This window comes from Vicugna pacos, chromosome 10 (assembly GCF_048564905.1).
Source record: "Vicugna pacos chromosome 10, VicPac4, whole genome shotgun sequence".
NCBI lineage: Eukaryota > Metazoa > Chordata > Mammalia > Artiodactyla > Camelidae > Vicugna > Vicugna pacos.
In genome coordinates, this window is record NC_132996.1 from 38,513,219 (window position 1) to 38,541,142 (window position 27,924).

Below are 27,924 nucleotides of genomic sequence, written 5' to 3' on the forward strand. Positions count from 1 at the left end.
TCTAGAGAATTACATTTCCATATACATTAAATGAGATAATAATTGTGTCAAATAAATGCTAGGTATTAAGGAATTATTGTTATTGTATATAGGGTGGGAATAAAACTTATTTTCATGGTTATTAGGTAGCATATAATGACATAACGTATGTGAACAACTAGGCGCAGTGCCGAGCTCATTGCCATTGGTGCCTTGGTAAATGGTAGGGACCATTATTCTGACAGAAGGAACAGATCTAGTAATGGAGCCAAAGAGGTTTTTTTCCCTTCTGGACTTAAGGAATTGTTTAGGAAAAAATATACTAGTCTTGAACTAAATTGCGTATTGTGAAGTCTGTGAATATACTGTAAACAATTGAATTATACACATTAAATAAGCAAATTGTGTGGTCTGGGTATTTTATATCTCAATAAAGCTGTTTTAAAATACTGTGAGCCAAATATTAACTTCTTCCACTTTCCCATTGTTTGTATGGTGCCAAGCACTGGGCAGATGCATATTACATTTGTGTTGAAATAAACTGAACAGGATAAGATAAATGGGCCAGGGCAGGAAAGAGAGCTCCTCTTAACCTTGTTCCTAGATCTTTTCTTTCCCCAGGAAATATGTTGTATTTCATTTAATGTAAAGTGATGTATAGGAACCTCTTCTTTTAGATGCCAGTCATAGTTAGTACATGGCTCCTTAGAATAGCCAGTTCATTTTCCACTTTGTGCAAACAAAAACTGAGTTATATTTGCCAAAACCATTTTGAACTCCTAATAGTGTTCCTATCAGAAATGTGACCCAGACTTTTTTGAATCAAAATCACCATTTGATCAATTATGCTACGATCATTTTCATTTCAGATGCAAATTAGTCTCATATCATTGCCTATAATTCAAAAACAAACTCTGACTCAACCTAAGAGATTGAAGACCAATTCAAGATAACAGTTACGTAAAAGTGGTTACCTACAAGTAACTTACCATTGATCATAATAAAGAGAATGTTCCCATCATTCCCAAATTGAAGTGGAAAGATGCTAGAAGTATCTCTCTAGCCTGAGTAACAGTTGTCCTTAGAGCATTTAGGCTGCACACAATACAATTTTCTTCTCTCAGGACTAATTTCAAACAATCTTATTTACCAATGTCACTTACTGGTTAGATAGACTACATTCCTTATTTTACTCATGGAATGTGGTCACTGCTATCCCCCACTCAGACAATAACAATGGGTTCCCACATCAATGACCCACACTGTCCTCAGCTCTATAATCTGTGCAAGGTGGCCCAACACCACCAAGAAGTTAAAAAGTCATGATTTCTCCAAGAAAGCAACAAGAAGTACTTTCAACATGTCACCAAGGCAGCAACATAGGCAAGTAGATGAAACCATAAATGACTTAAGTCATATAAGTCATCTTATACTATTTTTAGGAGCAATGGAAAGGGGCAAAATTTACCATTTCTGGTCCTCATTTTTTAACTTTCTAAAACTTAAGACATATTGGCTTTTCATGAATGGAAGGAGGCCTATCTATAGTCGATTCATCTGAATAAAGAAGCACATAAATCCAAACACTTACAATGAAGAGATAACTGTTAAATAAAAGACAATAATGTCAAATTAGAAAAAGAAACATGACAAAGCATCTCTAGTTTTTGTTCTGAGGAATAAGTAATTTTTAAGTAAGCGTTCTTAAGGTGAAGAAAAGCTCAACTTACTCCGTAATTTCCTAAAAACAAACTATGAACTACCAGTTGAAGCAAGATGCCCAGTGACAGTATCCACTGAGTATTGATACTTGTCATTGCCGCACAGCTGTGGAGAGATTTGAGATGGTATTTTCCTAAAGCAGTGCTTCTCAAACTTTAATGTGCAGAACTCCCTGGCAACTATGTTAAAATACACATTGCTTCACCTCCTCCCATACCCCAAAAAGCAGGACCCAAGAATATGAAGTTTGATAAACAATCCAAGTGATTCTGATGCACAGGTCCTTTAATTCTGATGCACCCTAATTTAAGAAACACTAATCCCTAAGAAAGTAATGAAATAAACAGGCTTTGCCTTAATATTATCATATAGATATAATTATGAAATTTTTTGAAAGTTGGTTATTTGTGATTTTTTTAAATAACATAAAGGAAATTATTTCTATTCTTTTGATCTTTCTTGTGAAAACAACCACTGTATAACATGACTAAACACATTAACATCACAAAAAGCAGAGCATATGGGACCCTAAATAAGCATTAAGTCATTCAAAGAAATCTATGATAAGTTTGTTTTCTCTCAACCCCTAACCTCAGTGGCCCCACCAAACCTAACAGTGAAGAGAATTTCATAATATTATTTAAAAGGATCCCAGAACCAATGCACACACTAAAGCAATATTGATTCAGATTACCTACAGAGCATTTCTCTGGAAATTGATTAAACACAGTATAAAAATTATATGTAGATGACTATAAATACTAAAAACAAAACATACATGAGGTGATGGATGTTAACTAAACTTACAGTGGTAATCCTTTCATAATATATACATATGTCAAATCATTATGTTGTATACCATAAACAAATACAATATTGCATGTCAATTATTTCTTAATAAAATTGAAAAAAACAGATTAAATAAATATTGCTTAGCTATTTCAGAAGTTATTAAAAACTGATTGCATAGCAATGGCATTAAAATAACATTAAACTTAAAAAGCCTTCTCATAGTACTATGAATACAGCAAGCATACTCAAATTTTTGAGCCTCTGTGAGTTTGCTCCTTTCCCCTAAAATGTACTACATTCTCTTTGACTATGAACTCAACCCACTCTTCAAAGCTCAGATCAAACTGCTTTCCATCCTTGAAGTCCTCCCTGACTTCTGGGCCTCACTATCCTCCTACCCACTGAACTACACATCGAAACACTTAATCAGAACCATGCAACTTAGCATTTAATAATATACTAAAATAAATTATTCATTACTATTTTGCATGTTTTAGTCATATTTGCAACTAAATTTTAGCTCTTAAAGGATTTGGGGTCATGTCTTATGCTTCTTCTATTTGCCTCCAAAATATCAAGCAAAATGTTAAGAACACTGTTGGCTGATGAAACAACTATTCACCAAAGATTTCAAAAATAATCAAAAAATTAAGGATAAGGGTAAATATTTGCTCTGGCAATGACAGGATTGCTTATTTAAACAAAACGTTAAGAACTGAGATATTAAAAAATAAGTCATTCATTCAGTAAAAGATGGTATAGCTACACAATGGAATACCGCATAGTCATTCAAAACAATATTATATATGTTAAATTTGGTGATGTTTATAGTGATGAATAATGAGCGGCAACTTGCATGTCAAATTGTAGTGATTATTTGAGGGCATTATGGTTTTATCCAAATGGTGGAATAATTTTAAATTATTGGAAATCACATTTTTGCATAAAACTTAATGATGTGGGACTATTCAGAACATATTACCAGTAAAAAGTATGTTAGTGAGAAACATTAATATACTTTTTTAAGAAAAAATTACGTACAGAAGAAAAGACAACAGACTACCCAACAAAACGTTATTGTTCTTCTAAGTATTGAAATAATAGGTCATTTTTTTTTCTTTTTGAGGTTACCTATATTTTACAAGTGTTCTATCATAAATAACACTTTTAATCAGAAAATAAATACTAATTTCAAGGTTTCATATGAATACCTAAAAAGTTGTAGAAATAATTTATCTACAAGAAAAGATGTATTAAATGAACAAACAGATGTATTGTAGTATTTAGTATGTAACTTCAATTTTGTTATATGTGTGCAGGGTAAATGTGGTCATTAAAAAAAAAAACTTGGAAGATATACACCAAATTATTTATAGTGATTTCTAAATGGTGATGAGATTGTCGGTAATTTTTCTTTCCTTTGTTGCTTATTTGTGTTTTCCAATTTATCATTAATAAACATTGATGTACATATTGCTCAAGTAATAAAGAAGAACAAAAATCATTTTATAAAGAGACACTTGGAGGAAATGTTAAAAAGAATTTAAGAGAACAGAGTTTTGCCTTCTTGAAAATGTCTAGAGAATTAGAATATTATAGTTTCCTTATATTGAACCCAGAAAAAATAATGAAGATTTCTTTCCTTGGCATTTCTTCAGTTTTAGTCTGTCAAATAATATTTTCTGATAAATCTAATTATTTAAAAAGGAATCCTTGATCAGCTAAAATCTAGATTCTAATCATTATCACCCATTATTTCCTGTTTGCCCTCAAAAGATACATAAAATCAATTTATTTTCTCTTCCAAGTTACAATTGTTCAAAGCATCTTAAGGGAGGGATTAACTTAATAGTCCTTTTCTAGGTGAAATCCCTCTGGTTTCTACACCTATTTCTCATTTGACATGGTTTCCAGACCCTTCATCATTCTCCTCTGATACATTCCAGACTCTAAATATTGCTCTAAAAACATGTTGCCAAGAACTGAATACCAAAGTTCTACATTTTCATTCTCAGCAAGAAGAAAATTAACACTCGGAAAGTTATGTACTTTTTCCCACATCACACAGGTAGAACTGGAAGAGCTAAAATCTAAATGTAGATTTTCTGACACCCAATCCAGTGATTTTTCCTTTCCACAGGACTATAAAATCACTCTCAACAGTAAAACATGCCATAATTTCAATAACACTTACCTTCTAAAACTTTCCCTTGTATTTCCAGAGAGGAGCTTTACCTACTTTTGAGACAGGAATTCCACTACATCATTAATCCTAATCCAGGAATTACCAAAATACCTTGTATTAGTTATCTATTTATTTTAAAAAAAAACCTAAAACTTAGTGCTTAAAACAACAATAGTAATTTATTATTTTTAATGGTTTCCATGGGTCACAAATTCAGGAGCATCTGGGCTGGGTGATTCTATCTCAAGGTCTCTCATGAGGTTCCCATTAAGTCAGTGGCTAAGGCTGGAGTCATCTCAAAGGCTTCTCTACTCAAGGATGTGAACATTTAAAGAGCTCAGGGTTGGAAGCTGGGGTTCCTTAGATATCTTCCTCTATGTCTACGTGATCTCTCCACAGGATCTTTTTTCTCCAGTATGTTGGCTTCAAACTGGCTGTACTTCTTATATCATGGTTCAGGAGGTAGTTAGGGGGGTAGTTCAGAAATAGTTCCTCGAAAAATGCATGAGTTAGATGAAAGCTGTATCGCTGTTTCTAATCTAGTCTGGGAAATCATGCCCTATAACTGTCAATGCAATCTATTCAATAGTAAGTCACCAAAGCTTACCCATAGTCAAAGGTTTGGGAGTTAGACTCTGCCTTTTTATAGGATGGAGTTATAATTATATCCTCAAATTGTTGCTGTGAGAAAGGAAAAAAGGACTCAGGGCAGTGCCTATCACCTAAGTACTCAATAAATGATACCTACTCTTATTATTAAATTAAAATGTCCTTTGTCCAATTATATTTGGTTTCAATTTTCATTTCTGAAAATACAATCATGATAATCACTGGCACCATTTTTAGGTTTTCATTATTCTGTTCATCTAAGTGGAATAATGATCTCTGAACTACATTACTCTCATCAATATCAATGATCAAAATTACCTTCTTTATAAAGTCACCCCTAACTAATTCCACTAGGATCTAGCCCCTCACAAAGCTTCAATAATATCAACATTTGTAACTAGCTTTTCTAAGGATACTATCAATTTCCACTTAACCTAACTGCATATGGATTATCTCTACTCTGTCCAGGAGCAGCTACAGCTCTAATTTAGCTGGGTTTTCAGCTGCACCTTGACCAGGAATGTGAATGGACAGCCATACTGCAAGTAGAAAATACAAATGGACTGAGGTTGCAAAAGTCAGATGATAAGACGTCAGGAATAGAGACAGACAGAGACCATAGATCAGAAAAGTAATCTTGCCCTACATAAAAAGAGTTGAAACCCACATATAGGTGGAAGTCACTGAAATTGGAAGAAATGAATGGGAAATGGCTTTTCTAAGCAGTGGCATGAATCCACTTCCCTACATGTCACCAATGTAATTTTAGAGACAGAATATTATTCTCTCTTACCCTTTCCTCCACTTATTAGCAAGGCTGAAATAAGTGTGTTCATTCTTATTGCGTTATATGTTGTCATTTTTGTTTAGCTTTGTTTTCCATTTTAGTTATACTGCCTCTCCAATTACAGCTTTATACTCACTCTAATCTGTCCTTCCTATATGACTTATTGACATACCCAATTATAGATTTGTCCCTGATTTCTGACAGCCCCCAATCTATAGCAAGCATCTGCTTCTTTAGACACTACTCCAAATCACTCAAACAAAGCCTAAATCCTAAAAAAGTTCTTTCAAACACTCTCTTACTGAGACACTCCATGGTTCTCTGTGGTGTGAGTTCTCCCTACTGCAATGAGTGATAAACCCAATTTGCTTAACTGTGGGTGTGTTCCCGGTAGTCTTTGACTATCAGGAGGGAATTAAAGGGATGCAATGTCTATAAAGAAATTAAAAACAATTAAAAACCAACTAAAAGCTGTTTCTGTTTTCTTTAAATCACCATATACAGACAATTCAACCATGTCAGTGATTGATCTTCTCTTCTAGGACAGATGACTCCATCTACCTTGGTAAGCACCGCATTTATATATTTTAAATTTCAAATAAGTGTTTAAGTTATATTACATAAATTACATATGTATATGTATATTTAATATATTATCTTGAGTTATACTCTACTATATATGTACTGCTTTTTTTCTGATTCCCCACTTTAAATAATTTTTTTTTTGACAAACCAAAAATACCAGCCAACTGTGCTGTATAAGAGGCATTCTGCCATAGTGTTATTGGGTAACTGATGAAAAATGCTTTACCTAATCTAGATGTCAATCACTTCTTGCTAACAAAGGATATCCAACTTTCTTAATGTGTTGAAAACTAAACTGCAAACATTTATAAGTTCTTTCTCAGAGGAAAACTTATGTTTTTTCTCATGTGACATATTTTAAGGAAAAACAGATTAAAGAAGTTACATAAATGAAAATACTGAATTTGGTTCCAATTACCAACAGATTATTCTTGACAAAAGTATCATTAGATCTAATAGTAAAATGAAATGTCTTCTTTTTCTCTTTTATTAAAACTGATACTTGGTATAATATATTTACATAGCATCCTCAAAGTTGGAATAGTATCATGCCACTTTACACTATTATTATAATATTCATAATAATAAATTTATTCATGATGTGTCAGAATATAGGTTTGTTACCAATATTTGCTAAAATGTTACACAAGTCCTGAAGTCTAAGAAGAAAAAGCTATTGTTTTTAAAATGTTATTTTGATTCAAAGAAACATACAACACCAAAAGTTTTTAAATGGCCTCATTATCATAATATTTAATAAATGGAAGTAAATACAGTGTACAGAGTAAATATAGAAAATATATTAAAGTCTCTAAACATCTCAAGACAAGCACATAGAAAAGCCTTGCATCATTTGTATGCTTTCAGAATACAGAATCAAAATCTCAAGATTCAAAGGTCCTTAAAAATCCAACTGCTCAACCCCATCTAGTACTTGAATTCCCTGTGCAAGACAAAGTAGTATGATAGTAAACAAAGTACAGACTCTCTGAGCCAGATTTCCTAGGTTTTCCGTCCACCTCTCATATAGCCCAGAGTTAGTTAACCTCTCTCTGCCTTAACTTCCTGATCTATAAAATGGGAGTGATAATAACAGCAGTACAGAACCTATCTCATAAGGCTGTCATGAAAAATAAACTAATAAAAATAAAACATTTAGACGGGGCTCATTAAATGATGGCGTGGTGGTGGTGGTAGTGATGGTGACTGTTAGAATACCCTTGACAAGTGAATTTTTGGTCTCTCCTTGAACACCTCTATTAATAGAAGATTAAGCACCTCCCAAAGTAGTCCCTTCCATCTTCGAAAGGTTGTCAAACATTCTTATTTACAGGAATACGAATTCTACTCTTTCAGCCTATAGTTTATTCCATTCCATGGGAATATTCAGAACAGCAGCATTTTCAATACATACACACAGCTATTATAGTACCCTTATATCTTCTCTTTTTCTTGGCAAAACATCCCTGTTTCCCTAATTTCTTCCTCATAAATTATGGTTCAGCCATCCTGCTCATTCTCCTCTGAGTATGTTACAATTTGTTTCTCTCTCTCTCTCTCAGGTCCCCAACACATGAAGCAACATTCTATCAATGTTCAGCTAATTAGCTTATTCATGTGCCTACCAACTCGAGGCCATTACTTTCATCTGGAAATTCATTATTATTCAAACTACCATATGATACTCAAACAACACTACCAGGCTAAGCTGAATTGGCTAAGACAATTTTAACCTTATATCAAGAAAGTTAGAAGTAGAAAGAGATCTAATGATTATAGTTCAAATCTTTCTCTTTTTTCAAATAGGCATTTGAAATTTTATTAGGAAAAAATTTTGAATATTCAGAAAACTAGAAAGAATAATACAATAAATACTTTTATAGCCATCAGCTAGGTTAAACAATTAGGTTAACACTTTGTCATATATATGCTATGTAAGTATGTATCTGTCTATGTATCTTAATTATATTGCTAAACCATTTTAGAGTATGTTATTGATATCACATGCCATCTTACCCCTAAATACCTTAGCATGCACCTGCAGAAAATAAGCTGTGGAGCCCAGTGGTGACTGCTTCTGTGTGCTTTGAATCTTTCATTTTTTGAGATGAAGAAACTGAAGTCAGGAGATATGAAGTGACTTCCTTAAGGTCACACAGCAAATTAGTGGCAGAAAAAAACACAGGCCTTCTATGGAATAACAACCTCTCCTCTAAATTATGTTTCCTCTAAATAACCCCAGGGAAAATATTTCCACTGAATCAAAAGGATGTTTTCTTTGACAATTTGAGGCACTGGGGAAAAGGGGTGTGATTATGCAGAGGTTTCAGAAGTATAATTGGACAAATTCTTATAGAGCAAGTTTCTATGCATGGAGACTCTCAAATGATTCCATAGAGCTTTTCTTAAGAGGTAACTACTTGCTCTGATGTCAAGTTTATTATCCTCTTGCTCTTCTGCTTTGCAGTTGTTTTCTTTTCTCCCTCATTTGAGAGATACCAGTGCACTTACAAAAATAACTGTATATTTTTACATGCAATCAACAAAACAGATAATATGCTTTAAACTAACTGAAGTCTACAAAGGAAGCTTAAGTTGTATGCATATCACAGGATCCAGGTATCAGTCAGATCACCAGGAACCCATTTTTGCTTAAGTGTCATCCAAATGAGGAATAATGAAGAGCACTTCGAGTTGGTGGACAAACCTCAGACATCAGAATTAAGTAACTAAAGCAAACAAGTCAAAATTAAAAAACTCCCTACTCTCTACCAAAACTAGGAAAATAGCCTTTAAATTAGGAAAGTCAAGGTACCAAAGACCTGTTGTTTGACACTAGCTCAGAGTTGGCAAGAAAGAGGAGTAATTACTATATGGCATGAGTAATCCTTTGAAACTCTATTTAATTCAGCTTCTGAGAAACCTGTCTCTTAATTCATGACAGAAACTGGGGCTGTTGTGGGAAAGGGGGGGTCCTACAAAATGCAAGGGTATCACAGTAGCTTCAGCGAAAATTGAAAAGGTACAAAAAGTTTTAGGAAAAAAGTAAGGTAGTCCAGATCCACTAGGAAAAGGAGTAGGATTTAAGCCCTCAGAAACAAATATCAATACGATAGTGACCTATGTCTTGGTCGTCTATTTTTAAATGATGAAGCTGAGGTCACATAAAAAAGAAATAGCTCAGAGTATACTCTTCATTCTTCATAAATCTTAACACTAAAAAGTACCAGAGCCCAATTAAGGTCTGTCAAATCTGTTTGTTCCTTAATAGAGATCATGCTCTATTAACAGTAAAGTCCTTCCATGGACTAGTTCGTCTGAAGAAGAGCAACTAGAGCACAGATTGCTCTATATGTCAAACACACTGAGAGTATATAGTTTGAGAATTTATATTTAAATATATTTTGAGAATTTCACCCACCACAAAATCCTTAAATTTCCTTCTAATATGTATATAATAGCTTACAAGAAACTCCTTCTAATCTAGAAATTTTAAAATAACATCTCTAGCTCTCTGATTAAAGATTTTACAGATAGAACAAGTTCAGAGACTAAAAATGATTCTGCAGAGGCTATGTTGCTCATAAAACATCTATCTATCTATCTATCTATCTATCTATCTATCTATCTATCTATCCATCTATGAGTATTTACATTTCCAGAAAAAGGAAAACTAGGCACAAGATTGTCACCGATTTACCACAAAGCAGCAAGTAGAAATCAAATCTGTCATCAGATATCCCCAGTGTCTGGAGGTTGTGCATTGTTCTACCTGAAGAGACCTTGGATAAATGGCTCATTACAACCATACAACCCATCCTTTTTTCTCTGTGGAAGGTAGTGGGATGTGAGCTTTAATTTTTCTCAATTTCCAGAAACTCCCAAACTCGCATTCAGATCCATTCCTTGCCCTACTGTGTCATTATTCCTCATGGATCCAAGAGAACAGTAGCCAAAAGGAAAGCTGAAATCTAATTTTACTATCAATTTCAAAAAGCAAAATAAATTAACTATAATCAACTTCACATACAAAATATATTCAGTGCAAGAACAAAAAAATAAATAAAGGCATTTCGGTAGAACCATACCATGTATAAAAAAGACTGATATAACTAAAGGCCAAATATTAACTCTAAATTCAACAGCAAATTTTTTTCTCAGTTTATTCATGAATTACATTAGTTTAATCCTGGATAACCCACAATTATGTAAAAAGCTACTAATTAACCACTAGAACTTATCAAAAAGTTCCTAAATAATAGTAATTCCCAAAAAATGATCTAATTCTTTGGGTTTCAAGGTAAATGAATCTCTTCTATTATATCACAATAATCTATCTACTGTTGAATAAGGGCACATTTCTTCCCAAAAGTTTGATAAACTTGAGAATATTATATTGTAGGTATTCTTAATACACTGTCAGTAGAAACAAATCAGAGTTAAATTATAATCAAAGTAAAAGTTTACAAAATAATTTCCAAATACTTTATTAAATAAGGTTTCCCATTTTCTAAGGTGTTAATGAAATATAAAGAAGATAAATGAAATGCATAAATATTCATTTCTAATCTTTACCTGATTGTAAAATTTTATTAGCAAAGGTTTGTAATTTATACCTGGATTTGAGAATGTGGTGTACACAGAGATATACTACTGAACTCAATTTGCATCACCTAGAAAAATAATGCCTAGAGGTCACAGGAATATAGTAATACCAAGATAATACATAAAAGGTTAATAGTATAAAAATAAATGTTTCATAACACTGAAAGCTATATTAACAAAAGAAGTAATAGCTTAAAGTTGTTTTTCTTTATAAATATTACATTTTTCTTAAAAAGCAAGGAGAACCTATTGCAGAGGACAATCAGTGGGATAATTTGCATATCAAGGTAATTAAGGTACATTTATTAGATGCATTCAAGAAAGATTAGATACGTTCACAGAGGGAACAGAGTAGGGTCTTTCCTGCTTAGTGCAGGCGGTTTGACTCAATAATCAAAGAGAACCCTTACAATCTCATCTCCGAATGAATTACGGAAGCAGGATTTGTTATGCTAAAGTTGACTTTATGAAAAGTAATGCTCTCCAAATTAAAATAAGAAGGTAGATCTGGAGTACAAAAACAATCCCAGGTTCCTGCTCCCAAGGCAACGTGCTGCCTATATAGGTATCACCATCTTATTCATGCTCATCTAGAAGGACCTTAAGAATCATATTTCACTCCAATCATGAAAAAGTTCAAATTAGTCTTGTAAATGACTGCATCCTATATAATATAAATGTTATTTTCTATACCATGTTGTTTAGAAGCATTACAGAAATGTACAGATTTCTTTATTCCAGCTATATTTCACTTTAGTAATGTATCCAGGTCATCAGTGGGCAAGAAGGAACTCTGTACAACAATGTGTATGTTAATCAGAACAACCTATACATTGAACTTTACTTGTGGAGTTCAGCTTTAATCAAAAAATTACTGGTGATCAGCTTCCAATGATTAATACTGACCAACTTTGACAAGTAGCTTACTTAAAAAAAAAAAACAAACTTCTGCTACTTTCAAATCCCATTTAAATTTATCAAGAAATTACAAGCTGAGTGGAACAGGCCTGCTCAATCAAGCTGTTCTGTTAGACTAGATCATATCAGATTTTCTATTAGTAACCAAGTCTTATGTTAAATAATTATCAAAAAATGACTTCTCCTACATGTCTGGAAATGCTATAGAACCCAAGTTACACTTTAGTCTTGAGGGAATACTTGTAAATGGATATTAGACAGGAAAAATCAAACCACAGGAGCAGTCCTGGCATGATGATGAGGTGTACCCTAACAGCATATTGGTGAAAGAAATGAAACAAAATATTTATGAGACATAAATGTATCACATAAAAATAAAGCAAATTGTAGGAATATTGGCTGAATCCCAGAAAAGATAATCCTTATGAACATGAAGGAATGCTGTCAGTTGTAAGTGAATGTCAGTGATGGAATTCGTTAAGAGCTTCGTGTTACAGTGAGAGCTCTGCAAACTCCAGTTGCTGGATCTTATACAGCCCGAAAGATTAAAATAAAAATTAACATGGCTTATCCTTCTCCTTGAAAATATTCTGTATTCACAATTTTATTACACTTAAAAAAAGAAAAGATACTGGGGTCTGATTCTCCTTGAACTGTGAAAATTTTTAAAAATGCAAAAAAGTCTTTGCACAGATGTACTGGATTTTTATATTTTGGCAGGTGCTCAGTATGCAGCCCACATAATCACATGTTAATGACTGGAGGGTGTTAATCAGCATGCATACCTGATTCCTTCTTGCCCAAAGGGGAAAAAGCCCACTATTCCATAGCATGTTAATGTTTCTACTTTTGATAAAGATTTTGGTAATATGCTGTAAGTAAGAAAACTTTTCTAAAAGGTATATTTAGAAAGATGTATTATATCAATAAGAATAATGATAAAATAATTCAAATTTCCATAAATACTGAGATATTTCCAAGCAGCATACCAGTAGTCATTTTGTTTAATTTAAACAAGCCAGGTTTGGGGAATTTTTTTAAATATACATTTTTTAATAGCAGGAATAAAACACTGCACATATGCAGGGTGTGAAAACATAAAGGTGATCGATGTGTTAACATTGTACAGCATTAGTTATCTATTTTACTACTCACACCATGCCATAAGATAGGGTTTTATTTTTTGGTTTGAATTGTAAGTTTCTGTCAGTTTCTGAGATAGGTTTAAAAACAGATAGTTCTGTGTGCTAACATAGTTCCAAAGTTATGGAAAACGGGAAATCTCCCTCAGAGTTTCCTGGAGAATGTCGTTTCATGACTCAGGGACAATGATGGACATTTTCACCTATTACCAGAAGTCTAAGTTTGAAATTTACTTAAATTGAATGAACTTCCAAAATCCTAAAAAGAGAGTGTAACTAAATTTCTCAAGAAGTCTGAACCTTGCTAGTTTATGGGATTTTTCCCTCAGTGCTTCACAGACTAATCAGGTACCAAGAAGATGCACATAAATCTTGCATACAGTTCAGACCAGATGAACTAGTGCATTTCACCACACTTTCTAAAGTTCAGTCTCAATAAAAATGAAGAAATAAGTTTTATTTAGATGCTGCCTACTACCTTAAATTACTAAATCTTACCAAAAACTGGCAACAATTCAAGTTTTTAAAATCTTTTAAAAGGTAACAAAATTAGAAATCTTCTTAAAGTCTGTCACAATATAAAGCATGGCTGAGAAGGATTAAATCCTCATTCAAATTCATGGACTATGCTATCATGTAATGACAACAGCTCCATTCCAAGAAATGCTACAAAATCTACACCAGAATCTTTATGACTCAAAATCAACTACATAGAACACTCCAGAGTTGATTAGCAACTTCACTGGACTGAAAGCAAGAAAGGCAGAGGAAAAATTGTTTGCAAGCAAGAAAGTATTGTTCCCAACAGTTATTTATTAAATATCTCAAGATGCCTATTTTTTTTCTTTCAGTTACAACAAAGGATATTATTGGCATCTTTTGTTTACAGTAGAAATCTTATATTTAAAACTTTCCTAGAAGATAAAACTTTGGGGGAATTTAAGTAAATCTTTTAAACAAGGAGTTCTGAAATTCTGGGGTCCAGTACGGTTATTTCGACTTAATTAGACTAGTAGTTAAAAGCCAGATGCATATAATCCCATTCTGGCTTAACATACCAATATGAGCATGCATGTAAGTACACAGGTTCACATGCAGGAGGTCCCAGTTAAAATCCTGTCACTTTGGGGATCTTAGAAGAGATATTGTTGGTGCCTAGTCCACATTCCCATAGCCTATCTCAGAAGTCACCTGCGAACAGTTCCCTGTTAAAAGGTTCTGTCTTACACAAGACCAGTCACCACTCAGGAGCAAGACTAACCCCTCCACCACTCCCCGGTACCAACAACTTCATTTTCTAGTCATTCTTGATTAAATTGCTGACCTCATGTATATTACATAAAATATTCTCCTCAACCTCTGTGTGAATCTCGTCTTCTTCAGAATCTATAGTAAATCCTCAAAGAATAACCTCCCTAACTGTCCACTCCTCCACTCATCATCAAACTCTCACCTGCACTACTGCAACAGTTTTCCTAGGAGGTGCCCTTGTTTCTGGTATCATCGTCCACAATCCACTCTCTATACAGCAGCTAATGTGATCTTTTAAAAACATAAACCATGGTAGACTCTTGCTTAAAATTTTCCAATACCTTCCTTTTGCACTTGAAGTAAAGTCCAAACACCTCACTGCAGCCTATGATACCCCATAGTATCTGTCACCTGCCTGCCTCCTAGATTTCATCTTACACCATTCTCGCCCTCATCCATTCCACTCCAGGCACTCCATTGTTTCCTATTGCTCAAACACATCAACCAAAAGGGTTTTGTACTTACTATATACTCTAGCTGAATGTCTTCGCTCAAACTTTTACATAGTTGTCTTCCTTCTTGTTATTCAAACCTCAACTCAAATGTCACCTCTTCAGAAAGACCTTCCCTGGGTTGCCTGAAGCAGCCATTCTCAATCACATTTTCTTATTTAATTTTCTTCATTGCACTTATCATTGTCTAAAATTGTCTCACTCTGTGAGGGAATGGTATCTGTCTTATTCACAAGAAAATCCCTGTGCCTGGAACTTAGTAGGTGCTACATACTCAAGAAATCTTTAACAGATAATCATTACACACAATATCATATGCCAGCCACCAAATATTCCTTCATGTGTGTTAACATTAAAAAAGATACATTATACATTTTTGATGAAAAATTATGTGAATTTATTCCTGTCTAACAATTCAGCTCTAATGGGAGCAAAAACACATATCAGGGAACAGTGTCAATATTCCTCTGCAAAAAAAGTGCTAGTACACTGGTACCATAAAGGAAATGGTGAAGGCTGTACATGGCAAACAAGGACAGTGAATTCTTATTTACTCTAATGTTTCAGCCTTCAAATGGATCTTGCCAATTAACAGAGCACACCAAATTTAAAATCAAACATTTTGGTGTCTAATATAAGGAATGGTAATTAAAATCAGACAAAAATTTTTTTTTATCTTAAACTGGTCTTGGAATGCTGACCTCTAAAATGTCTATTCTCCACTTCTTTGCTTATGCCACAACGAACTTTCTTACTTGTTTGAAACTCTGTAGTCTCATATTTTTGGGGTGCAACATCAAAGTAATTAATCTGAATTTTAACATCTAAAAATTTTTTTTCTAATCAGGAAGTAGGGATTAGCAGAACTTCTCTGCTTTGTCTTTACCCTGTCTTACAGAAAAGCTCCTCTGCGGTCTTGATACTTCAAAGTAAAACCTTCCCTGCACCCAGTAGATAAGAAACTTTTAATGCCTGTTTCTAACTGTTCATGAGTGAGGGCTATCACAGACAGTAAATAGCAATGGAAAACTGAATAACTGCTGATAGAATCTTTGTTGTTGTTTTTTAGACTTTCTTTTAAATTTTATTTCTTCATAATGATTTTATGGAGTTTAATTACAGTGAGTTACAAATAGGATCCACCGAAGAGAACAGTAAGTTTCACTTAACTTCGTAACAGTTCCTCTGGACTTAATATTTACTTGAAAGTAGAATGAAGTAAAATGTCTATTAAATTTTACTCTAGTCACAGTCACCCCACCCCAACACACATACACACACACACACACACACACACACACACACACACACACACACACACACACATACTATATGTAGGTTTGCAAGACTGTCCAGAAACCTAAAATCCTTCTATTGTTTTCCATTCCTGTAAAGAAAAATCAGTTGGTGATATGATACTTGCAGTATAAGTCATTACAGGTCTGATGTTACACTTGCTATACATTATTGAATCTATCAAATGAAAAGAGAGCACAAAGGGAATTTCCAAATGCAGCTGCTCTTTCCCATTTGTTAAATCCTTTTATTATACCATATAAGTACACAGCTGGGAAATACTATAGAGTGGGAGTTAAAACAAAATATTTTGGCTTTCAGACATTCAGAATACACAAAGGCTCCAGTGGAAAGCAATGTTTGATATCAAAAGAGAGCAAAAGTTTGAAAACATTTCCAGCAAGTATGATTTCTTTTATACTAACGTAACATAATTGTAAATTTAAACTATTTTACCACCATAAATCCCACTTAATATAAATTTGGTAAGCAAATTATTAATATTTAATTTCTGACAAAATTTTAGATCATAAAACTTTGAGAATAACTCACTGAAGCAATCTGGCACTTGTCAATATGCAAAGTAAATTTTACTAAGAAAAACAAATAAAGAATGCTCTTAAGAAGTAAAAATTGAACTGTATTCTTTCTGCCTCACCCTATATTTTCCAGGTTAGTTATTTTGATTTGTTCATGACTATATTGGCATAAAAGCCAAAATATATTTTGAACCCATCCCTTCCCTCTACCCCATCTACATCCACACTAATCCAACCCACCATAATCTCTTACCTGGACTTTTGAAATATCCTCCCAGCAGGTCTTCCTTTCACTTTGTCTTCCTCCCATTCATTCGTACTACAGCCAGAATTATCTTTTTGAAATGTTCTGAGATCTTTCAATGGCTTTCCATTGCACTTAGAATGAAATCTCACTTCCATAATATTATCTACAAGGTCTTGTTGTATGTATAGCCCCTACCAATCTCTCCAATGATATCTGATGCTACATTGCACTCTCACTCATTACACTTCAGCTACAAGGACCATCTTTCATTTCCTGAAGCTCAGCTATATTTTTCTCACCTCAAATGGTTCATACATGATGTCCCTCTGCTATTTTTTTCTCTATTCTTTGCCTGGCTAGTTCCTATCATCCTCAGGTCAGAGAGAGCGTTCTTATACATTCTAAAGTAGGTTTATCTCATTATGTTCTCACATAGCATTCTATGTTTTTTCTTCTTAACACATATCACAATCTTAGTTATATATTTATGTGTATATATTTATTTAATTTCTGTTCCCTCTCCTAGACATAGGCATGAAGACATAATCATGCGTATGTTGTTCACTATACAACCAGCACCTAGCAGAATGCTGGACCCAGAGGAAGTGCTTCGTAAGTATTTGTTGAAATAAAAATAAAACATAACCTTATTATCTTGCCAAAAAGTTAGTAGCAGTGACTGGGTATCTATTTCACCCATTCTTTGCTGGAGGTGTAAAACGAACCGCTTAAGTTCAGCCAGAAAAACAGACTTTTAGCCTTGCTTTATTATACCTTCTCTCTTCCCCCTATGCAAGGAAAACAAATCCTTCAGTGGCTTTCATTGCATAATGATGGTCCTCTTTGAACCTAAAGTTAGTCTAGAACAGTCTTATTTTTCTTCTAATCCCCTACTTCTGACCCACTGCTCCAGAGCACTAATTGTGCCTGCAAAATTATCTGAAAAAGAAAAACGTCTGCCTCCATAAATTATGGAATTAAGTATTTGAATTGGTTCTAAGACATTAAACATAAAGCAAGAATTTCAATATTTGTTATTAGTAGTAAAGGTATTTTTAAATATTACCTTATTTTTTATTAAGGAATAAAACTTTTCCTCACTTCCCACTTAAAATATTTTTCATCAATTTAACCAAAAGTTAAGAAATGTAAAGCAGGGTTTAAAATTCCTAATCTAATATGTTAAAATTTTGGTCCATTCTAAATGCTAAAAAATTGAATATTTTTGCTTTAAACTAGACATTTAATGTCACTTATTATGGTTTCTGTTTTGATGGTTACAGATGGAATTTAACATGAGAAAGCTGGCTAATACACTACATGAATTTGATGTTTTTGTTTCTATCTTTAGGGCAAACTCCTGCAGTTTGATTAAATGACACTCAGGAGCTTTGTATGTCCTTCTGAAATTAATATATAGGCACATAAGTGAGGAAAGCTTTATTATAAATCAAGAATGACTATTAAAAATGATAAACACCTGCATTTCCTCACTGAAGATGTATTCACCATATGACCTCACTTATATAGACATGTTTGTTTAATATAATTTTTCAATATTAATACACAGCCACAGTTTATTGAATCATAACAATTTTGGGGTATTATCAAGTTCATCATCTTAAATACAGAGAGTCAGAGAATAAGATAACCAAATCTCCCCCAAAGTTAAATTAAATATCTTTTGGCAACTTGACCTAATAATGGACAAAAACTAACCACAAACCATTTTCTAATTTTTCCCACTTACTAGTATGTTAAAAATATACATGGTAGCTGCTTCATGGACTGAACACAAATAACTCTAATGATACATATTTTGAGCTTTCTCTAAAACCTATTTGTAATGAGGTAATAAAGCAGACACACTTAGTGACAGATTTTAAATGCTTACCATTCTTTGCTGAGACGACAGAACGCTGTCCCAGTCAGCATCTTGTTGAATGGTATTGACAAGTGTTGGTAGCTCCTCAGAGTGAGGTTTGTTGTGCATTATGGGGTGCAGAGGCAGATGGGAGGACACATGTTGATCACTGCCCTCTTCCTTTTCTCTTGAGGTCAAATCTTGGGTCATCGCTTCCTCTCCATCAGCTGCACAGGCAAATGGAGAGGTGGCTTGCTTGGAAGACATTCTTCTGCAGAAAAAGGAAACAGCATGGATTTTTTTTAAAAGACTGTCTGGTTTTCTGTTATTGAGTTCTATGAGCTGTTTGTATATTCTGGATTTAAGCCCCTGTCAGTTGCATTGTTCGCAAATATTTTCTCCCAGTCCATAGGTTGTCTGTTTTGTTTTGTTTATGGTTTCCTCTGCTGCGCAAAAGCTTGTAAGTTTAATGAGGTCCCATTTGTTTATTTTTGCTTTTATTTCTATTGCCTTAGTAGGCTGACCTAAGAAAACACTGCTATGATTTATGTTAGAGAGTGTTTTGCCTGTGTTCTCTTCTAGGAGATTTATGGTATCCTGTCTTACGTTTAAATCTTCAAGCCATTTTGAGCTTATTTTTGTGTATGGTGTGAGGGAGTGTTCTAACTTTACTGATTTACATGCGGCTGTCCAGCTTTTCCAACACCACTTGCTGAAAAGACCGTCTTTTCTCCATTGCATACTCTTGACTCCTTTGTTGAAGATTAATTGACCGCAGGTGTGTGGGTTTATTTCTGGGCTCTCTATTCTGTTCCATTGATCTATATTGCTTATTACAAGAGAAATGCAAATCACAACTACAATGAGGTATCACCTCACACCAGTCAGAATGGCCATCATTCAAAAGTCCATGAATGATAAATGCTGGAGAGGGCATAGAGAAAAGGGAACCCTCCTACACTGTTCGTGGGAATGTAGTTTGGTGCAGCCACTATAGAAAACAGTATGGAGATTCCTTAACAAACCAAAAATAGAGTAATCATATGATCTAGCAATACCACTGCTGGGCACATATCTGGACAAAATTCTAATTCAAAAAGTTACATGTACCTCAATGTTCATGGCAGCATTATTTACAATAGCCAAGATGTGGAAGCAAACTAAATGTCCATCGACAGATGACTGGATAAAGAAGCTGTGGTATGTGTATGTATGTATGTATGTGTATATTTATAGATATATATCTCCTACTCAACTACTCAGCCATAAAAAGAATAAAATCATGCCATTTGCAGCAACATGGATGGACTTATCATACTAAGAGATTATACTAAGTGAAGTAAGTCAGACAAAGACAATTATCATATGATACCACTTATATGTGGAAACTTTAAAAATGAACTTATTTACAGAACAGAAACAGACTCATGGACATAGAAAACAATCTTATGGTTATTAGAGGGGAGGGATAATTTAGAAGTTTGGGGTTAGCAGATACAAACACTATATACAAAATAGACAAACAGCAAGGTCCTACTGTATAGTGCAGGGAACTATATTCAATAGCTTGTAATAACTTGTAATGAAAAAGAATATATATATATGTATAACTGAATCACTCTGCTGTACACAAGAAACTAACACAACGTTGTAAATCAACTATACTTCAATTAAAAATTTTTAACAAAAAGGGCCATCAGTGACAAAAGAATGAGCCATCCCTTATATTTCACTAATTCAGGAAAAAAGGAAAATTCTCTAACTTCAGATATGTTTACGATCCACTCTAAACCACTGAAAGAGAAATCTTAGCTTATCTGTTCCACTTTTCCTCTTTGCTTTTAAAAAATTCAGCAAACTTCTTCCCGGCATTGCTGCATATTTTCTTTCTTACCAATCCACAAATGAAATTTTTATGGAATAAGTTTTCTTAATGTATAGTATATGTATGTGTGTATTTTTTTCTCCCAGCTCTCTCAAGAAGCTTATAATCTTATTGAGAGTGATTCAGTTGATAGCTAGCAATGAAAAAAAAATGAATGAATGAATATATAGCTAATGAGCCAGTTTGGAGGATGATTTAAAATTACAAATAATGAAATTTCTCTTAGGCTCTATGTAGGAAGAAAGGAAGTCTAAGTAAGAAAATATAATCAGGAAAGTAAGTAATCTATGATGAAAGTCCTAAACAAATTTGGTCCTGACTTCTCAGTTTACACCTTGTATTACGAGTACTAGGCCTAACACTGTTTAGTGTCAATCTGATCCTTTTCTAAAGAACTTCAAGTTGTGTCAACTGCTGTAACTAAACTTTTAAGTGACATATTGATTAACTGATAACATTAGATTAGTCTTAAGGCAATTTTGTGACATTTTAACTAAGTATATGAAATAACTATGCCTTATTTCATATTAGAAAGTACATATGAGATTCAAAGCATTTACTATGAAAATAGTAAAATGTCTACTATGCATGATATTTTTAAAATTCCAAAAACAAATACCGAACTTTCATCTATGTACCCACAAGTAAATATCAACTACATTCAGCACAAAGTCTTCATTCTGTGCTTCCATATATAATCATAAAATCATGATTATTAAGCAGAATTTCAAAACTTTTAGAATATTACTTTATCAAGACAATTTTCTTAGCAAAATGTTTAGAAATAAAATCACTGAAAATTTATAACTTAAAAGAAGAGACACATATTTTTCTAAAACTTTACATTATTTTTGGTTTAAAGTATCTTTAGCTCTAAAATTGCTGTGTAACGAAAGGAATAAAATCTCCACCTTAATTGCTCTTTAACATTAATTGATTTCATACCATTTTTTTAAAAATGCACAAATCAGTTAACATAGGAAACCACATGAACATTTTTCAAATTAGCAAATCATTAACTTGCTAGTACTGTTTCTACAGACAAATAAATACTGATTAAAGGGTCTAGAAATCTGAGATTAACAGTTAAATTTACAAATCTGTCACATGCTTTCATGAATATTGCAGTGAAGGAAATATCAAGTGCAAAGAAAAATAATTAAGTTAATTCCAATTTAAACAGTAGTTTTTATGTAGCAGCCCATGTTTCACATAGGATTTAACAGCTAATGCTAAATTTCTCACAATTAATGAGGGGGCTCAGATTTAGTATCCTACAGTGAAAAAAATTAATATAAGATCAGCTAATCTAATTATGCACAGTTCTAAATAAAAGTATTAAAAGCTTTTGAAGTGCTTTGAAACATATTAAAATGCTGATACCTACTTATAATAATCATTCTACAAATAATAAAAATGTAATCTATTAGACTTGATACTAGTAAATAACATGGAGGAAAGAAAGCACAGAAGTATGTCTATACTTTCTCTGAGGAGAAAGAAATGAAATGTTCTTAAGAGTACTACAGGAAAGAGTCACATAAGTATATTCTTGACTAATTTTCATCAATACTGCCAAATGGAGAAATGTATACATACTTAGGGAAAACGATACCAAAGGATGTTTCTTAGTATACAGGAATCATTCTAGAGCTAACTTCATCAGCCCCATAAATACTATAGTAAAACCAGGCAAATTATAACTGTTCTGCAAGTTTATCAAGAGCATGCCATAAACAACAGGAGTGATTTCATAGTTCAGATAACAATACCAAAAATGTAATCATTGACATTTAAAACAAAAGAATGAACTTACTGCTGCTTTTTAAAATAGCTAAATACAATTGAAAGTCATAATGCAAAACTCAGAGTGACTCTAGTTCCCCAACAAACATCCTCTTATTATAAAATAACTTGGCTCCTTCCAATAGCAATATCTGTGATTGTTACTTTAGTATAAATTAATCATGACACAAAATCCAAAATGAAAAGTCTCTTAAGAATAATTTCAACTATAAACTGCACCATTGAACAATAGAGCACAATTCTAATTAAACACAACCATGCAGCTGTAAAAATAGACTAAATCTGTCCAAAGCTAGGAGTTGAGTTTAAAGGCTGGTTTGTTAGAGTGTTTTCTTAAGGAAGGCTGGGCCCTCAGTCTTAATCAGCCAATAAATTATTTCCTGCAATTACATTAAATAGAAAATTATCTTCAAATGGGGAGTGTTAATTGAAAATCAAAATTCAGAGGGAAGTTTAGAAATTACACGCTGAATACAATTAGTGAGGAAAGGCTTCACCTCTACTTCATCAACAGTCTTCTGGTGATTCCTCCAGTGACCATTTAGGAAAGCTACCAATTTATAGTATCACACAATTTGTCTTTTATTTTGCACCTACAAATGCAAATGTGTATCAAGGTTGCAAATAAAAGATAGGCTGCCAAAAAAAAGTAATATTAAATCTGACTGTTCACTCTCAGTTCACACCATTGTTTAGGGACAAGGAGGGGGAGAAAGTAGGACAACAATGGTTAAAAACCAAGGAAGGTATACTTTACTTCAAAATCCCTCCCTTTAGCAAAGGAATTAACGTGGTTTTTTTTTGTCCCAAGAATACTTTTCCATTTCATATTTTATTTAATTTCTTGTGTTTACTGTAGTTTCCAATAAGTTGTTTGCAGAGAAAAAGGTGATCTTTGTTCTTTCAGCTAGGTATTGCTCCACTGTGCGCACTTCCTTTTGATAAAGTTGTTGGGTCTGTTTCAGGTTTGTTTTTTGTTGTAGTTTTTTGTTTGGATGGTGGTTTTGCAGTATTTCTAAAAGGAAGATGTGCACAAATTCTTTTTAATGAATAGTTTATTAAATAAATCTTAAATTTACTGATTATTAGATTCAATTTACTGATTTTTTTTTGCACAATTATTTTATTATGGAACACTTTAACTTACTGACTATATCCTCATTCATTTCATTTCTTCACTTTAGCTTTCCCTTTTACTAGACCAACTAAACCATATTCTAGAAGCTACAAAGATACTTGATTTGGTAATGCCTTTACTATCATCACTGCACCATGGCCACTCTCCTTTAGAAACTCATAAATCAAATATATATTTGTTTTAATGTTTTAAAATATCACATGGGACACTTTTATTTTTAGTCCTCATATCAGTAATTTTCCATTACAAAAACTTTCACCCCCAGTGTATTAGAATAGCATCCTACTTTAGCTGCTTCCATGTACAACTAATAAGCAAAAGAATTAAAATCCTTGTGAAAATGGTCGATTTCTATGTGACTCAACTTTGTTTTATTTTTGCACTGTTATAACTTAAAAATCATTCAAATGAATTGTTTTTTTAATTTGTATTAAAAAAAATCTCCCGAGTTATACCCCCTGAAAACAGGGGTTTATAATGGAAATGCTGACACAACCCTAACTAAAGCAGCGCAAATGTTGCCGCTATAATACACAAAATCAAGTTCTATTATTCTAAACTATCCTCGCTCATGGGATTTTTCTTTACTGTGCTCCCAGCCAAACTGCTGAAGCATGAAAAATTTAAATGCAATCAAATGCGCCCAATTCTACTTTACTAGAACAAGTGTCTACAGTGGTACAATCTTAAAAGGAGATGCAACAGATTTGTTTGGTGTTTTTTTTAACTGTTTATTTATAATACAGTGCATTGGAGATAAAATAAAAGAGGAAATTACACTCACATGGTACCAGTGTATTGACTACACAGAGTACATTATAATCAGAGAGAAAAACTACATTGTCAACTTATCACATTGGTTAAACAAGATGGTTTTCTGGGGCATAGCTATTATCAAGTAAAACCTCCAAAGAGAATTACAAATCTTTGGGACACACAGGACTAAATTCCCATCATATGTTCCCTGAGTGTGAAATGTGTCTACCCAGCAGATCAAGTGAATTCCCAGGACGCCAGCCATTGGGAAGAACATCAGGGCTTAGGACTTTTGAAAATGAGATTGTAGGAAATAAAGTCTCCAGTAATTGATAATGTTTTCTAGGAAGCCAGTAGGAGTGTCTCTAGGAAGATGATACTTATTTTACTCCAAAACCCGACTATAAAATCTGAATGTTTAGGCCATTACCAACCTACTTAGACAATAAATTTACTTTATGTTCTTTAACAAGAAATCAAGATTAGCTGGTCCAACATTTGATAAGTTGGTGAGAACTAAATATTAAGTTAACACATTAAGTCTTCTATCTCAGAAAAATCATATTTTCTAGAATTTTAAATCTTTTTTATTTGATGATTTTTTAAATGGTCATTTTTATGTTTAAAAGTTAGGATTATTTTAAAACAACTTTCTAATAAGGCATAGCCATTTGAAACTACTTCTTTTTTCTCTACCATTGCTAGAAAGAATTCACCCCAAAACTATCATTTGGGACTTACACAATTATCCAAAGGAGCCACTGAATTTATTAGAACAATATTTTTAACCTGTTTTTTCCTTAATGTTTTCATTACTTCTAAGATTATTATCAAATGGCATTCACTTTTTAGGAGTGTTACATTTACTCAAAAGAAGCCCTGTTTTTAACATAAAGCAACATTTTAACAGTTGGTTTACTTTCAGAAAAAATTAAAAATTCAGGCCAACATTCACATTTATTTTTGCAACTCAGCCCCAGGCTACCAAGGTAGACTTACTTCAGTCAGATAATTCACTGTTAATTTAATGCTGCAATTGATCTGATACTGAGAAACAAACAACTAATTTTCAAAAAACATAACACAGTGCTTCTCATTTTAAGGAGCATGAGTAACAGATATGTTCAGCTGCCAAAATGCACAATACCCAGGAACCCCTACAAAGGATGCCAGTCCACCCAGCCTAGGGCAAAGAATGATTTAAAAACCTTCTTCCGGTACCTCCAATTCCCACGTTTAAGTATTGGGGAAAGGGTGGACAGGCCGGGGGAGGGACTCTGATTCCAGATATTAAAATGAAGATATCCCTTTAAAAACTTTTCCCAGCTTCATTCAGGTAACGCCTGAGGGCTGTTATTGATTCTTTGTGTTGTTTTATCCAGCACTACCTCCTATCCCTCATTCCACCTCCAAACTTCCCCAGGCTTCTGCCAGGTTTCTCTCTCTTCCATCTGTTTAATAAGTAAATGAGAAAATTCAGTGAAAAATAAGGTAACTGCTTCAGAGCTACCTTGGAGAGTTAGAAATCTATCTTTTAAAGTTCATAGTGGCTCTTTCTGAGCATACATGGTAACATATACAGACAATATCTGTTCGAAGAAAACTCACTGATTTGAGTTAGCTGTCAAATCAATAGAGATGAGGCAAATGAAATACGCTTGAAGCCCTTGAAGTATGTCTAAGAAAGGGGCTTAAATTAATTGATTTTGACTTATCTAAGGCTTCTAATTTTTTACACCAGAGCTCCAAAATTGTCTTCAAAGGCCTTCTGAGGTTCTTACAAAACAGGGACTACCTGGAACAGATTCTTCTCAAGTCATCAAAGTTTGTGTTTCTAGAGTTTATATTTAGCTGACAATATTGCTGTCACTTTATATAGCTTAAGACTGTTCTTTGGACTAGAGCTCATATGTCTTGGAATGCTTTGACTCATGAATTGCTTCTCCTGATAATGTTACATCACGTAACCACCTCTGTCTAATTGGTTAGTATCTGCTGGTAGAGGCAGGCAACCAGCCTAATGACTGGCCTGCCTGACTGACTGCCTATGGAAAACCTATAATTATTACATGTGTCTCTGAGTATCTAGTTTCTTCTCGGGATCAAAACAACTTGCCTTCATGCAACCTCTATCTATATTTTTTGCTTAATAGAAATAATATTGAATTTTTCTCACAACTTATCTACCAGTAACTTGTTGAGATTTTTGCTCTGGAAAGCCAGGCCTAGAATATATAAATAAAATCAGTCACCTAACAATAAGAGTGAAATCACACAATGGCTACTATAAATATACACTAACTAAGAGGATTTCAATCCAGCACAATGACTTTATAGCTCAAATGAAAGACCTCTATGTAGCCTGAGTAAAGAAAGCTGTCTAAAATAATAGCAGAATGAATTTATTTATTTATGTTCACTTTGAATCTCCTCTTCACATGAAATGAGAACCATAATTTTTAAAGTGAACACTAAACATATCTTTGTCAGCTTGAAACCAATCTACTAGTATGGAAGCCCAATTACAGGATATCTTACCCAATTATCAATAAAAATTATAAACCAGAACAATAACTTCTCAGAGAGAAAAGAGTAGATAAGAAACTGTCACTATACTTTTCCATTCTCACCTCTATTTTCACTTTTTAATATTGCTAGAAAAAAGGAAAAAATGAAAATCTATACTATACTGTTTCAAAAAATGAAGGCTCACACATGGTGACAGTAAGCAAAGTTACGTAAAGAAGCTAATCTCTCAGGTTCTCCTTTAGCTAAATAAAGCAAGCCAGCAATTCCTCTCTTTCAGGTAATGAAATAAAATATAAATTTGGGGTTTCTATCAAATAAGAGGAAGAGGGCCAGAAAGAAGAGGACGGGGGAGGGGGAGGTGAAAGGGTGGGCTGGAGAAGGGAAAGGGGAGGGACGAAGGGGAAAGAGGAGGAGAGAAACAACCGTGGCTTTGCAGTTCATTTTCAGTTTGTCTACTTAATGAAAACCTCATTGTACAACACTGAAAACCATTTCCAGCAGGCAAAGTATTTCTGATTCAGCAGAGGTTACACAAGCATCAAAGCAGTTAAATATAGGTGCCAAGCCACATTGCCAGGAGCTCTTAGTACTATGAGTTAGTGTTACCTGACAGCTTAGTGAATATAAAATTACTTGTTTCTCCAATTGAAGACAATCAAATTGTCACCTTCCATTGTAATAATGCACAACTAGTGATCAGCAAAGTGCAAACATAATTACCATGAAGAAAACAAAAAATCAAATCTAAATCTCTCCACAGAGTAAACACATCTATCT

General features: G+C 33.5%; 1 protein-coding gene across 32 annotated transcripts in view; it reads right to left on the reverse strand.

Moving 5' to 3' along the window:
* The window catches only part of SOX6 (SRY-box transcription factor 6), a 626,002-nt gene that overhangs the window by 327,598 nt on the left and 270,480 nt on the right, over window positions 1–27,924 (reverse strand). For 31 of the 32 annotated variants that reach the window (XM_072969599.1, XM_072969571.1, XM_072969578.1 and 28 more), the window contains one exon: window positions 19,064–19,304. In XM_072969599.1, coding sequence (XP_072825700.1) covers window positions 19,064–19,304 — 241 coding nt within the window. Of the gene's footprint in view, window positions 1–19,063; window positions 19,305–23,481; window positions 23,498–27,924 lie in introns of those variants that run through there. The other variant, XM_072969585.1, reaches the window with a different exon arrangement.